General features: G+C 30.7%; 1 protein-coding gene across 1 annotated transcript in view; it reads right to left on the reverse strand.

Moving 5' to 3' along the window:
• Positions 1-3085: 3085 nt before the first annotated feature.
• Ubr3 (Ubr3 ubiquitin ligase) overlaps positions 3086-13453 on the reverse strand; it is a 50681-nt gene continuing 40313 nt past the window's right edge. Inside the window, exons 17-20 of the mRNA XM_088040593.1 lie at positions 10396-10646; positions 9996-10349; positions 9671-9942; positions 3086-3711 (exon numbers count right to left, since the gene is read on the reverse strand). Coding sequence (XP_087896719.1) covers positions 3594-3711; positions 9671-9942; positions 9996-10349; positions 10396-10646 — 995 coding nt within the window. The 3' untranslated portion in view covers positions 3086-3593. The remainder of the gene's footprint in view (positions 3712-9670; positions 9943-9995; positions 10350-10395; positions 10647-13453) is intronic.

Genomic DNA, 13453 nt, shown 5'->3' on the forward strand with positions numbered 1-13453 from the left:
TCTAGAAACTCCAACGAGAATTTAGAAAACGAAATCAGGAAAGTCTAAAAAGTAGAGCATCTGCGGAAAATCAGATCTAATATAAAGAGAATCCAGAAAATCTACAGAAATTATAGAATCTATTATAGAATCTAAAGTAAATCTGAAAAATCTAATGAAAATCTACACATAATTTAGAAAAGCTAAGAATCTAACGAGAATTTAAAAAATCTTTAGAACCGCAAAAGAGATTATAAAATTTCCAAAATCTAAGGAGAATCTAAAAAATTGATAATCACGGGAAAGTCTAAAGTGGCTCTAAAGATTTGAACATAATTAAGAAAATTTAAACAGGGATAGGCTTTAGAAGGTATCCTAACAAAATTTAAAGAATTAAGAAAAATCTAATCAAAATCTGTTGGTAAAATCTAGAATATTCAGACAGAATCGAGAGAATTTGAGAAAAAACTAAAGAGATTCTACATTAAATTGAGACTGGAGCTAGAAAACCCAAGAATTTAGAGAAAATCTAATGAAAACTCATTGAAAATCTAGTGAAAATTTTGAAATCTAAAGAAAAAGTAAGCAAAATCATAAATCTTGTAAAGTGATCTAGAAAATATGGGAAGAAAGTCCAGAGAAAATATAATCTAAAGGCTCTAAACTAAATCTAAAGAAAGCCTAAAGTCATACAACAAAAATATGAAGAGTTTGTTTGAATTTCTGAACAATTTAGAGAAGATATAGAAAATCCCAGGAAAATTCAGAAAATGTTAAAAACTGAACAAAAAAATTGTCTGAATGTGAGCAAAATTAATGAAAATATGTAATTGTGAACAATCTCTAATCTAAAACCTACTGAAAGTATTAGAAATTAAGAAAAAGAAAATCTAAGAATCTCAAAGTCTCGAATAATTCTGACAGTTTCGCATCCAGAAAGTCTAAATTGAACAAAAAAGAAAAGGCGAGAAAGGAAAATCTCAAGAAAACGCAGTTTTAAAACATTTAAGAAAATAAAATTTAAAATCTTATATTAATATAGAAAATTGAATCTTTATTTTTATTTATGTTACCCTTTTAACTTACTTTCTTTCTTTTGTATGCTCTTGGCTCATTTTTTAAAACCCTTAACATTTAAAAAAAATTCGTCTGCTTCCAAATTCGTGAATTAATTTATTCAGTTTATAAATATTTCTTCTCAAATATATGTGTGCGGCCAAGTTGCTCCATAGGGTTTTACCATTCAAACCAACTTTTTTTTTGTATAACATTTTTCATTCAGTTTATGTCTATTTTAAGGTTACTATCGCGGAATCAAAATTTCGAACATCACTTTTTGACATGACAATGTGAAGCAAGCTTTATTGTCATTGTGACTGATGTGACTGCCATACAAAGTAAATTTCTGACACTTGCTGTGCCGTTTATAAATTTTAAGGTTATAAAGATGAAGGACAGTTTACAATTTTTAAACATCAATCAATTTGATGTTCGAAATTTTGATTCCGCGATAGTAACTACAATTAGAAACGTCAGTTGAAAAATCAAAACCCACATTTAGAATGAGCGGCAAATTTCTTTGACATTTCATAGCCCCTCTTGGTGCTAGAAACATTTATAAACACCTTGTATAACATATATACAGGATCTTTGGTACCTAAAGCACCAAACTTGAAATATCCAGATTTTTTTTCCTGCAACAATTCTTTGTAAGCAGTAGATGGACGTAAAAGTAACCAATCACGTCACAGTTTGAATATTTGGAAAATTTCAGAAATCAAGTCATTTCGTGGAACAAAATGTCATACGTGACATTTTGTGACATAGGCGTACGCTGTCAGGTATCTGTCAACGTGTGCTGAACAATTTCGCAATGATTGAATAAAGATTAGAATAAATCATTCCTTGTCGTTTACATCTTGGTTTAGATCGGAACAAAGAACAATTTGATTGGTTTTATAATTTCGCATACGATTTATTTTTCGAATTAAATATTCAGTTTGAAGTACATTTGTGCCGCCACTGACTAATCAAATCAAATCAAATCAAATGTGATAGGTTTTCAGTCAGATTTTTAATTATTTTTCGAGTCCTGATTGATCAACATTTATTATACAACTTTATTATAACTTTTACAAGGTGTTTATAAATGATTCTAGCATCAAAGGTGGCTATGAAATGTCAAAGAAATTTGCCGCTCATTCTAAATGTGGGTTTAGATTTTTCAACTGACATTTGTATTAACCTCAATCATAGAGCAAAGTAAGTTTTGAGAAGAAAACTGTTGTTCTAGTTGTGGTTTGAAACCTGAAAATAAAAATTTGGACACAAAACCGTAACTGAAACGTCCTTGACCTAAGTAACATTATAAATAATTTTCAAGGTAGTTGTATTTACTATTAAGACAAAGCGGCAAAGTAGTGCACGACAGAAATTCCAAAGCCACCCTTGATGCTAGAAACATTTATAAACACCTTGTACAAGAGAAGGAAAAGAAAGAAAATTTTTACTTAGACCTCTGTATATTCTAATTCTTTTCTAAATTCTAAATATGTAATAGTTAATTAACCTAAAAAGTCAGGAAAATGACACATTACTGACGAAAAGCTAATTGTGTCACTTTGTGCCGATTATTTTAAAGCTCCAGGTCAAGTAAGACACTTTACTGACAAGTTTTGTATTAAATTGTTCAGGAAATCGTATTTTTTTTTAAATATACATTTTGTACATCTGTCATGTAAATTTGACAGACCGATCCGTAAAGTTAACAGAACGGTTTTTACAGTCCCATCGCAGCAAAATTCATTTTTTCTGCGGAAAAACTGAATGGAAAAGTTTACAAAAAGAAAACCCGAAGTCTCCTATAGAAAATCTAAAAATTATCTGACAAGAATCTAAAGAAAACCAATAAAATCGATGGAGAATCTAGAAAACTTACTTCGTTAAAGTTTGAAATCCAGATTTTGTGTACCCGTTATTTTTGGCCGTCACTGTACCAAGACAAAATATTCCCCAGCACGCCACTGGCAGGCAGATAACTCGAGCGGTTTAGCATCCGGCGATAACAAAATTAAATGGGAAAATAGGATAGAAATGAAAAATGGTGGAATGTACAACGTTATTTATTCACCATTTACAGCGAATCTCAAAATTACTGAAGACGCTAAGATAGACAGTGTCGTCTCTTACATGATGGTAGTTTTACAATAAATAACTAGCGTTTATGAACAAATTCACAATGTTTTTGAAGACACTGATATGGACGTATTGAACTGTGCCCACATCATCTTTAACTTAAAACTAAGTGATTATCACAAGCCATTACAGTACTTCCACACTAAATATGTCATTGTATTCAAGTGTGAACAATACTTGAGAATTATATACATTTACAATAGAAAATTATTGTTTGACCTCACGCGTCCGGCTCAAACTTTCCCGAAAAAATCTCGTTCAAATCTTTATGCTAGCATAAATTGAATATATTTAGGCCCTGTGTTAGTTCTGTATAGTCAACCTACAATAGACTAGAATAAAGTAAAAACACCATGAAAATATACATGAAAGTAACATTCAAAGGAGAATATATTTGCAAGGTCCAAAAAATTGCCGAGTTAAAGAGCGTTACCGTGTTGAATCCAGTTCTTTTCGATGTGGTCGAAGCGGTGCGCCAACCACTGCTGCTCCAAGAGCTGGTATCTTTCGTTGCTTAAATACAGCGGCTTACCTCGCCTACAAAAACAAATCAGATTAAATTAGTTAATATTGGCTATTTTAGTTGTAAATTTACCATATCTTAGATTTGACACTTATTGAAAAACGATTGCAAATCGTAAATTAACAGAGAATTTATATTTTTTTCTTTATTTGCCTTTTCACCTTTGCCATGGTAAAAATGAAATTAGCAGATGAAAATTAGTAAAAAATTGACAATTTTGGCAGCCAATTTGCCAAATTTTAGATTTAACACATATTGAAAAATGACAGATAATAGTAAATTGACAGTGCATTTACAACTTTTTTTTTGTGTAACTTTCTGACTTTGATATCGTTAGCAATGAAGTCAGCAAATGAAAATTAGTTATTTTTGTCAATTTCAGGGCTTAATTTGCCATATTTTAGATTTGACGAATATTGAAAAATGACTGATAATAGTAAATTGACAGTTAAATTAACAATTATTTTTTGTATAACTTTCTATGACTTTGACATCGTCAGCTATCAAGTCTGCAAATGAAAATGAGTTATTTCTCTCAATTTCAGGGGTTAATTGACCATATTTTAGATCTGACATATACTGAGAAATGGTAAATTGACAGTCCCATTTATAACCTTTCTTACGTTTTACTTTCTAACTGTCATTAGCAGATGAAAATTAGTATATAAATTGTCAATTTCAGCAGCCGATTTACCATATTTTAAATTTGGCACATTAAAAAATGACTGATAATAGATTGACAGTCCCATTAATAACTTTTTTTGCATAACTTTCTATGACTTTGCCATTGTCAAATAAAAATGAGTTATTACTGTCAATTTCAGGGGTTAATTTGCCATATTTTAGATATGGCATATGTACTGAGAAATGACTGAAAATGGTAAATTAACAGTCCCATTTATAAACCTTTCTTTTGTTGACTTTTGACAGTCCCATTTACATTTTTTTTGTTTGACTTTATGACTTAGACATTGTTAGAAATAAAATTAGCAGATAAAAATGAGTAAACACTGTCAATTTCAGCTGATGATTTACCATATTTTAGATTTGACTTTCTATGACTTTGACATTGTCAAAAATGAAATTTGCGGTTAAACATGAGTAAATTACAAACTATATAAATTTTTCAACGAGTTAATTTGCATTATTATGGATTTGCCACATTGAAAAATGATTGAAAATAATAAATTGACAGTCCCTTTTATAACTTCTATGTTGTTTGACATTTAATGACTTTGACATTGTCAGAAATTAAATCAGAAGATAAAAATCCTGTTAATTTCAGCTGATAATTTGCCATATTTAACGTTTGTTCTATATTTTATATCAAACCTTAGTGAGGTCCAAAGGTTGATCCTGGCCCGAAATTTGGGACTGTACCCAAAAACTGTGTCGAGGAATGTACTTGATAGGGATATTTTTAAACACCAAAAGTTGCCGACATGCATGGCAGCATTTTGACAGGAACGTCAAAATTTGTAAACATTGATGAGACATTTGCATTTCGCGTTGAAATAACATTAAAAACTGTTGAATTCTTTCGAAAATATGAAGTTATTGCATTAAAAATTGGGATGGTTTTTAAATAAGTGGTTTCTTTGTTTGTTATTAACAGTGAAGTAATAGAATCTCGCCGACTAGCAGTTTACTATTGTGTTTTTGAAACACGAATGTTTAATCACCTAATTAAAGGATTAAAGAGGACAAGAGAAGTGATGCAAGTGAAACTAGAATGAAATCTTAACCGAAATATTGGCCTACTCGTCCACAAAGAAGTAGTAAATTCAAAATTTGATAAATTTGCTCTAACCTGAACCACTCTTGTTAGAAACTGTCTGATTTTACTTCATGAATGTTTGCAACTGTACTGCGTTTGGGTAAATTCAGCACACATTATTAACTTTATGACCAAATGCCCTACTTATTTCAAACTCTAAAGGAATCTTCAAACTCTAGCATTGTTAAATTTTTCGCAATGAATTGTTGTCAAAGGCAAACACCACTTTTCTTGTAGTTTATAAATAATAAGCATAAAGCATAGATGTCAATTTTATCTCTAAACCGAGCTACAAATCAGTTTTTGCTTCAAAAGTTTCTTCACACACGCTACTCTTACTGCAATGATGTGCAAAATGATATAATGAAATCTTGAAATCATTAATCTGATATAATCTTGCCCCAAAAAGCCTATGGATGAGTTTAGGGCGTACCTCTTCGTATTAGATGTAACGGATGTAACCTATCATTGCGAAGTCTTCAATGGCAACTTACGCACCTCTTTTTTAGTGTTTTGCCAACTACTTTCAATTTACAGTGCAGTTTTTAAGAGCCAGCGAAGTTCATAAATTTAAGTTTGTAGGTTAGTGTAAACAAATCCATTTTGACATATTGACGTTTGACACGATATCCCCCTCTTCTTCAAAACACCCCAATTAGTACCAACTTTAATGAATTTTACTAACACAATACAATACACTGGTCATTCATGTATACTTGTTAACACTAAAATGGGGGCCACACTATCAATTGGTATGACATATATATTGAAAAATGACCGAAAGTAGGAAATTGACAGTCTTATTTTACAATTTTGTTTACTTAACATTATGACTTTGACATTGTTAGAAATGAAAACAGCGAGTAAATACTGACAATTCCAGCTGAAAATTTACCATATTTCAATTTTGACACATATTGTAAAATGACTGAAAATGGTAAATTTACAAATTTACAATTTTTTTATTGTTTATTTAACTTTTTGATTTTGCCGTCACTTTTAGAGGTTAATTTATTTGTCATATTGAAAAATGACCGAAAATAGTAAATTGACAGTCCCATATATTCTTTTTGTTAGACTGCATGACTCTGACATTGTTAGAAATAAAATCGTCAAATGAAGATGAGTAAATTCTAGCAATTTCAGCAGATAATTTGCCATATTTTAGATTTGACGCATCCTGAAAAATGATTAAAAGTGGCAAAATTACTTTCCATTTATACCTTTTTTACATAACTTTCTATAACTTTGCCATTGTCAAAAATTAAATTTGCAGTTAAACATGAGTAAATGTTGTTAATTTTAGTACTTAATTTGACACATCGAAAAATGACTAAAAATGGAAAACTGACAGTCTCATCTACAACTTTTTTTGTTTGACTTTCTCAAACTTTGACATTGTCAGAAATGAAGTCAGCAAACGAAAATAAATAATGAATGTCAATTTTAGGGGTGAATTTTCCATATTTTAGATTTGTCGCATATTCAACAGTTACCAAAAAACAGTAAATTGACAGTCCCATTTATAATCTTTCTTTTGTTGACTTTCTATGAATGCTATGGTAAAAAATGAAAATAGCAAATGAAAATTAGTATAAAATAAATAAATGCCAATTTCAGAAGTCAATTTGGCATATTTTAAATTTGACGAAGATTGAAAAATGACTGATAATAGTAAATTGACAGTTGAAATAACATTTTTTTTGGCATAACTTTCTATAACTTTGCCATTGTCAAATAAAAATTAGTTATTACTGTCAATTTCAAAAGTTAATTTGAGATATTTTAGATTGGTCGCATATTCAAAATTGACAGCCCCACTTACAATTTATATGTTTGACTTTATGACTTCGATATTGCTAGAAATAAAATTAGCAGATAAAAATGAGTACTCCTCATTTATTTTGAATACCGCATTTCAAGGTCACAATTTGTGACAGTTGTGGAGCTTTACGACAAATTTAAGAGGATTTATGTATTGAAAACAATCACGAACAGGTCTTTGGGTGTTCCAGTACTCGTTTATGTTCAATTCAATGGATAAATCTTCTCAAATTTATCGTAGAGCTCCACAATTTTCACAAATTATGACCTTGAAATGCGGTATTCAAAATAAATGAGGAGTAAACACTGTCAATTTCAGGTGATGATTTATCATATTTTAGATTTGACTTTCTATGACTTTGACATTCTCAAAAATAATATTTGCGGTTAAACATGACTAAATGTTGTTAAGCTTAGTACTCAATTTGACACATCGAAAAATGACTGAAAATGGAAAACTGACAGTCTCATCTACAACTTTTTTTGTTTGACTTTCTCGAACTTTGACATTGTCAGAAATGAAGTCACCAAACGAAAATAAATAATGACTGTCAATTTTAGGGGTGAATTTTCCATATTTTAGATTTGTCGCATATTCAACAGTTACCAACAAAACAGTAAATTGACAGTCCCATTTATAATCTTTCTTTTGTTGACTTTCTATGACTGCTATGGTAAAAAATGAAAATAGCAAATGAAAATTAGTATAAAATAAATAAATACCAATTTCAGAAGTCAATTTGCCATATTTTAAATTTGACGAATATTGAAAAATGACTGATAATAATAAATTGACAGTTGAAATAACTTTTTTTTTGCATGAGTTATTTCTCTCAATTTCAGGGGTTAATTTACCATATTTTAGATCTGACACATACTGAGAAATGATAAATTGACAGTCCCATTTATAACCTTTCTTATGTTTGACTTTCTACGACTGTCATTAGCAGATGAAAATTAGTATATGTATTGTCAATTTCAACAGCCGATTTACCATATTTTAGATTTGACAGATTAAAAAATGACTGATAATAGCAGATTGACAGTCCCATTAACAACTTTTTTTGCATAACTTTCTATAACTTTGCCATTGTCAAATAAAAATGAGTTATTACTCATTTATTTTGAATACCGCATTTCAAGGTCATAATTTGTGACAGTTGTGGAGTTTTACGACAAATTTAAGAGGATTTATGTATTGAAAACAATCACGAACAGGTCTTTGGGTGTTCCAGTACTCGTTTATGTTCAATTCAATGGATAAATCTTCTCAAATTTGCCGTAGAGCTCCACAATTTTCACAAATTATGACCTTGAAATGCGGTATTCAAAATAAATGAGGAGTACTGTCAATTTCAAAAGTTAATTTGAGATATTTTAGATTGGTCGCATATTCAAAATTGACAGCTTCATTTACAATTTATATGTTTGACTTTATGACTTCGATATTGCTAGAAATAAAATTAGCAGATAAAAATGAGTAAACACTGTCAATTTCAGGTGATGATTTACCATATTTTAGATTTGACTTTCTATGACTTTGACATTCTCAAAAATAATATTTGCGGTTAAACATGAGTAAATGTTGTTAATATTAGTACTTAATTTGACACGTCGAAAAATGACTGAAAATGGAAAACTGACAGTCTCATCTACAACTTTTTTTGTTTGACTTTCTCGAACTTTGACATTGTCAGAAATGAAGTCAGCAAACGAAAATAAATAATGACTGTCAATTTTAGGGGTGAATTTGCCATATTTTAGATTTAGATAAAAAACAGTAAATTGACAGTACCATTTATATTCTTTTGTTTGACAATGAGTAATTTACTTTAAATTTCAGATGATAATTTGCCACATTTTAGATTTGACATGAATGGTAAATTGACGATCCCATTTATAACTTTTGTTTTGTTCGACTTTTATGACTTTGACATTGTCAAAAGTGAAAATGAGTAATTACTGTCAATTTCAACAATTAATTTGCCACATTTTAACTTGGACGCGTATTGAAAGAAACAAAAAACCATCAACAGTGTCCAACTCGTACTGTTGGCGACACCGAAACGTGAACGACTTTTTCGTTGTCATGGATTTTTCTCTTAATTTCCATAATGTAAATCAGGCTTTGAGCAGTGGCGTTCTTTTTGATTTTTCTCTAAACATTTTAAATTAGCTATATAATTCTTACTAATAAGCAGCCACTGCTCTTAGCGATCGGTTTTCTTCAAATTTTGCAATGGCTCTTGATTACAGTTCAATGTCTAGCCGATTTTAACTAACTACTGTCATTAATTGTCATTCATGAAGTGCGCCTATGATTTAAAGTGAAAATACACATTTCGTTGTCGTCAATAGTAAGAGCCACTTACTTCAAATCGCGATCTTCTTCTTCGAACTCGTCCAGGTACAGCGACCCCCAAAGACACGCTTTATGTCTTCGGATCACGATGATGTACGTCGACGTGACGACCAGGAACACACCGGTGCCGGCACCACATTCCGAGGCGTGCGCCGTGGCTTCGCAGATATTTTGCTGTTTGCAACAGCCTTGCTTAAGACAGACAATCGTGCCGCACATTAAACAAATCCCCGTTTCTTGCGGCACAGACTGGCATTGACTGCAGGGTCTCTTATGGTAATACTGGAACAAAAACCAATCAGAAACCACTCCGAAGTGGTAAAAATCGAACTCACGGTGAAAATCTTTTCGTATTCTCGAGGTAGTTGTAGTAACCGCGGCGGATGCCACGTGATGTGTTGGTCCACCAAGAACGACCTCGCGGCGATTTGACTTTTATTTACAAAAACCGCGTATTGGTTGCACCACGACTGTGGCGACGCGTTGTACATCTGCGTCTCTGATGGCCAATTCAAAGCGGCAGCGGCGTTGAAGCACTCCCAGTCTATCTGTTCCGTCACTAACTCTAGGTAATGAACTAAACAAACGAATTCGGTTTGGGGTTTCCGAATGTCCGGCAGAGGTTGTTGGTAGATGTGGTGCTTCAGAAGAGCCGCGATGCGGAGGTAGGGGAGACACAGCTTCTGCACCTACGAAAAATTTTGAGTTTTTTGTGCGACGAATTGGGGTAGTTACCTGTAGTTCTAAAGCTACCATGTTAACTTGTGGTTTTTCGCTACAGCCTTCGTCGTCTTCCATGTATAAAGCTGTGTTGCCTAGACACTTATTAATGAGAGCTAAAGCGTCCATGAGAGTAGAGATTTTGCCTTCGTTGGAACCGCGAGCGGCGCGCGCTCTCTCAGTTCCTGTCAAACCACACGAAATTTGAGCTACCACTTGATAGTACAACAGATTGTAGACCATTTGAACCGTCGTGATGAAGTAATCTGAAAACGACTCAAAGTAAGTATGTGGAATTAACATTACCAAAAATAAAATCAGTAGATGAAAATTAGTAACATTGATAATTAAGATAACATGTTTGACAATGATTGAAAATAGTCAACTGACAGTCTCATTTAGAAATTTCCGTGACTTTGACATTGTCCGAAATGAAATCAGCTATAAATACTGTCAATTTCAGCAGTTAATTTCTCATATTTTAGATTTAACGCTTTTGAAAAATGGCTGTAAATTGACAGTCCTTATTACAGTTTTTCTTTATTTGACTCTGACTTTCAACTTGTCAGAAATTAAATCAGCAGATGAAAATGAGTCAATACTGTCAATATCAGGGGTTAATTTGAAATATTTAAATTTGACACATTGAAAAATGACTGAAAACAGTAAATTGACAGTACTATTTACAACTTTTCTTTGATTTTGACAGTTTGAAATGAAATCAGGAGGCTAAAATAAGTAAATATGTTAATTTCAGCGGTTAATTTATCATATTTTCGTATATTGAAAAATGAATGCAACTAGAAAAAATGACAAAGCATTTACATTTTTTTATTATTTGCCTTTCTATGACTTTGACATTGTATGAAATTAAATCAGCTGATAAGAATTATTAAATATTGTCAATTTTAACTGATAATAATTTGCCATATTTTAGATTTGACGCATATTGAAAAATGACAAAAAATGGTAAATCACAATCACATTTATAAAATATATAAATTTTTCAACGAGTTAATTTGTATTATGGATTTGCCACATTGAAAAATGATTGAAAATAATAAAATGACAGTTCCTTTTATAACCTTTGTTTTGTTTGACATTTAATAACTTTGACATTGTCAGAAATGAAATCAGAAGATAAAAATGAGTAAATACTGTTAATTTCAGCTGATAATTTGCCATATTTAACGTTTGTTGCATATCGAAAAATGACCGGAAGTAGGAAATTGACAGTCTCATTTACAATTTTGTTTGCTTAACATTATGACTTTGACATTGTTAGAAATGAAAACAGCAAGTAAATACTGACAATTTCAGCCGATAATTTACCATATTTTAATTTTGACACATATTGTAAAATGACTGAAAATGGTAAATTGACAAATTTACAATTTTTTATTGTTTATTTAACTTTTTGAGTTTGCCGTCAATTTCAGAGGTTAATTTACCATATTTTAGATTTGTTAGATATTGAAAAATGACCGAAAAAAGTAAATTGACAGCCTCATATATTCTTTTTGTTAGACCGTATGACTTTGACATTGTAAGAAAAAAAATCAGCAGATGAAGATGAGTAAATTCCGGCAATTTTAGCAGATAATTTGCCATATTTAAGGTTTGTTGCATATTGAAAAATGATTGAAAGTAGGAAATTGACAGTTTCATTTAAAATTTTGTTTGCTTAACATTATAACTTTGGCATTGTTAGATATGAAAAAAGCGAGTAAATACTGACAATTTCAGCTGATAATTTACCATATTTTAATTTTGACACATATTGTAAAATGACTGAAAATGGTAAATTGACAAATTTACAATTTTTTATTGTTTATTTAACTTTTTGAGTTTGCCGTCAATTTCAGAGGTTAATTTACCATATTTTAGATTTGTTAGATATTGAAAAATGACCGAAAAAAGTAAATTGACAGCCTCATATATTCTTTTTGTTAGACCGTATGACTTTGACATTGTAAGAAAAAAAATCAGCAGATGAAGATGAGTAAATTCCGGCAATTTTAGCAGATAATTTGCCATATTTAAGGTTTGTTGCATATTGAAAAATGATTGAAAGTAGGAAATTGACAGTTTCATTTAAAATTTTGTTTGCTTAACATTATAACTTTGGCATTGTTAGATATGAAAAAAGCGAGTAAATACTGACAATTTCAGCTGATAATTTACCATATTTTAATTTTGACACATATTGTAAAATGACTGAAAATGGTAAATTGACAAATTTACAATTTTTTATTGTTTATTTAACTTTTTGAGTTTGCCGTCAATTTCAGAGGTTAATTTACCATATTTCAGATTTGTTACATATTGAAAAATGACCGAAAAAAGTAAATTGACAGCCTCATATATTCTTTTTGTTAAACCGTATGACTTTGACATTGTAAGAAAAAAAATCGGCAGATGAAGATGAGTAAATTCCGGCAATTTTAGCAGATAATTTGCTATATTTTAGATCTGACGCGTCCTGAAAAATGATTAAAAATGACAATTACTTTCCATTTATAACTTTTGTTTTGATTGACTTTCTGACTTTGACATTGTCAAAATTGAAGTCAGCAAATGAGAATGAGATTACTGTCAATTTTAGGGGTTAATTTGCCATATTTTAGTTTGGATGTATATTGAAAAATGACTGAAAATAGTGAATTGACAATCCCATTTAAATTTTTTGTTTAACTATGACTTTGACATTGTTAAGACTAAAATCAACAGATGAAAATGAGTAAATACTGCCAATTTTAGCAGATAATTTGCCAGTTTAGATTTGGCGCATATTAAAAAAATGACCTAAAATAGTAAACTGAAAGTCCTATTTAAATTTTTTTTTTGTTTTAGTTTCTGACTTTGACATTGTCAAAAATGAAGTCAGCAAATGAGAGATTACTGTCAATTTTAGGGATTAATTCGCCATATTTTAGTTTGAACGTATATTGAAAAATGACTGAAAATAGTGAATTGACAATCCCATCTAGATTTTTTTGTTTGCCTATGACTTTGACATTGTCAAGAATAAAATCAGTAGATAAAAATAAGTAAATACTGTCAATTTCAGCAG

This window comes from Gnatocerus cornutus, chromosome 7 (genome assembly GCF_029298725.1).
Source record: "Gnatocerus cornutus isolate USDA-ARS CGAHR chromosome 7, icGnaCorn1.1, whole genome shotgun sequence".
Lineage (NCBI taxonomy): Eukaryota > Metazoa > Arthropoda > Insecta > Coleoptera > Tenebrionidae > Gnatocerus > Gnatocerus cornutus.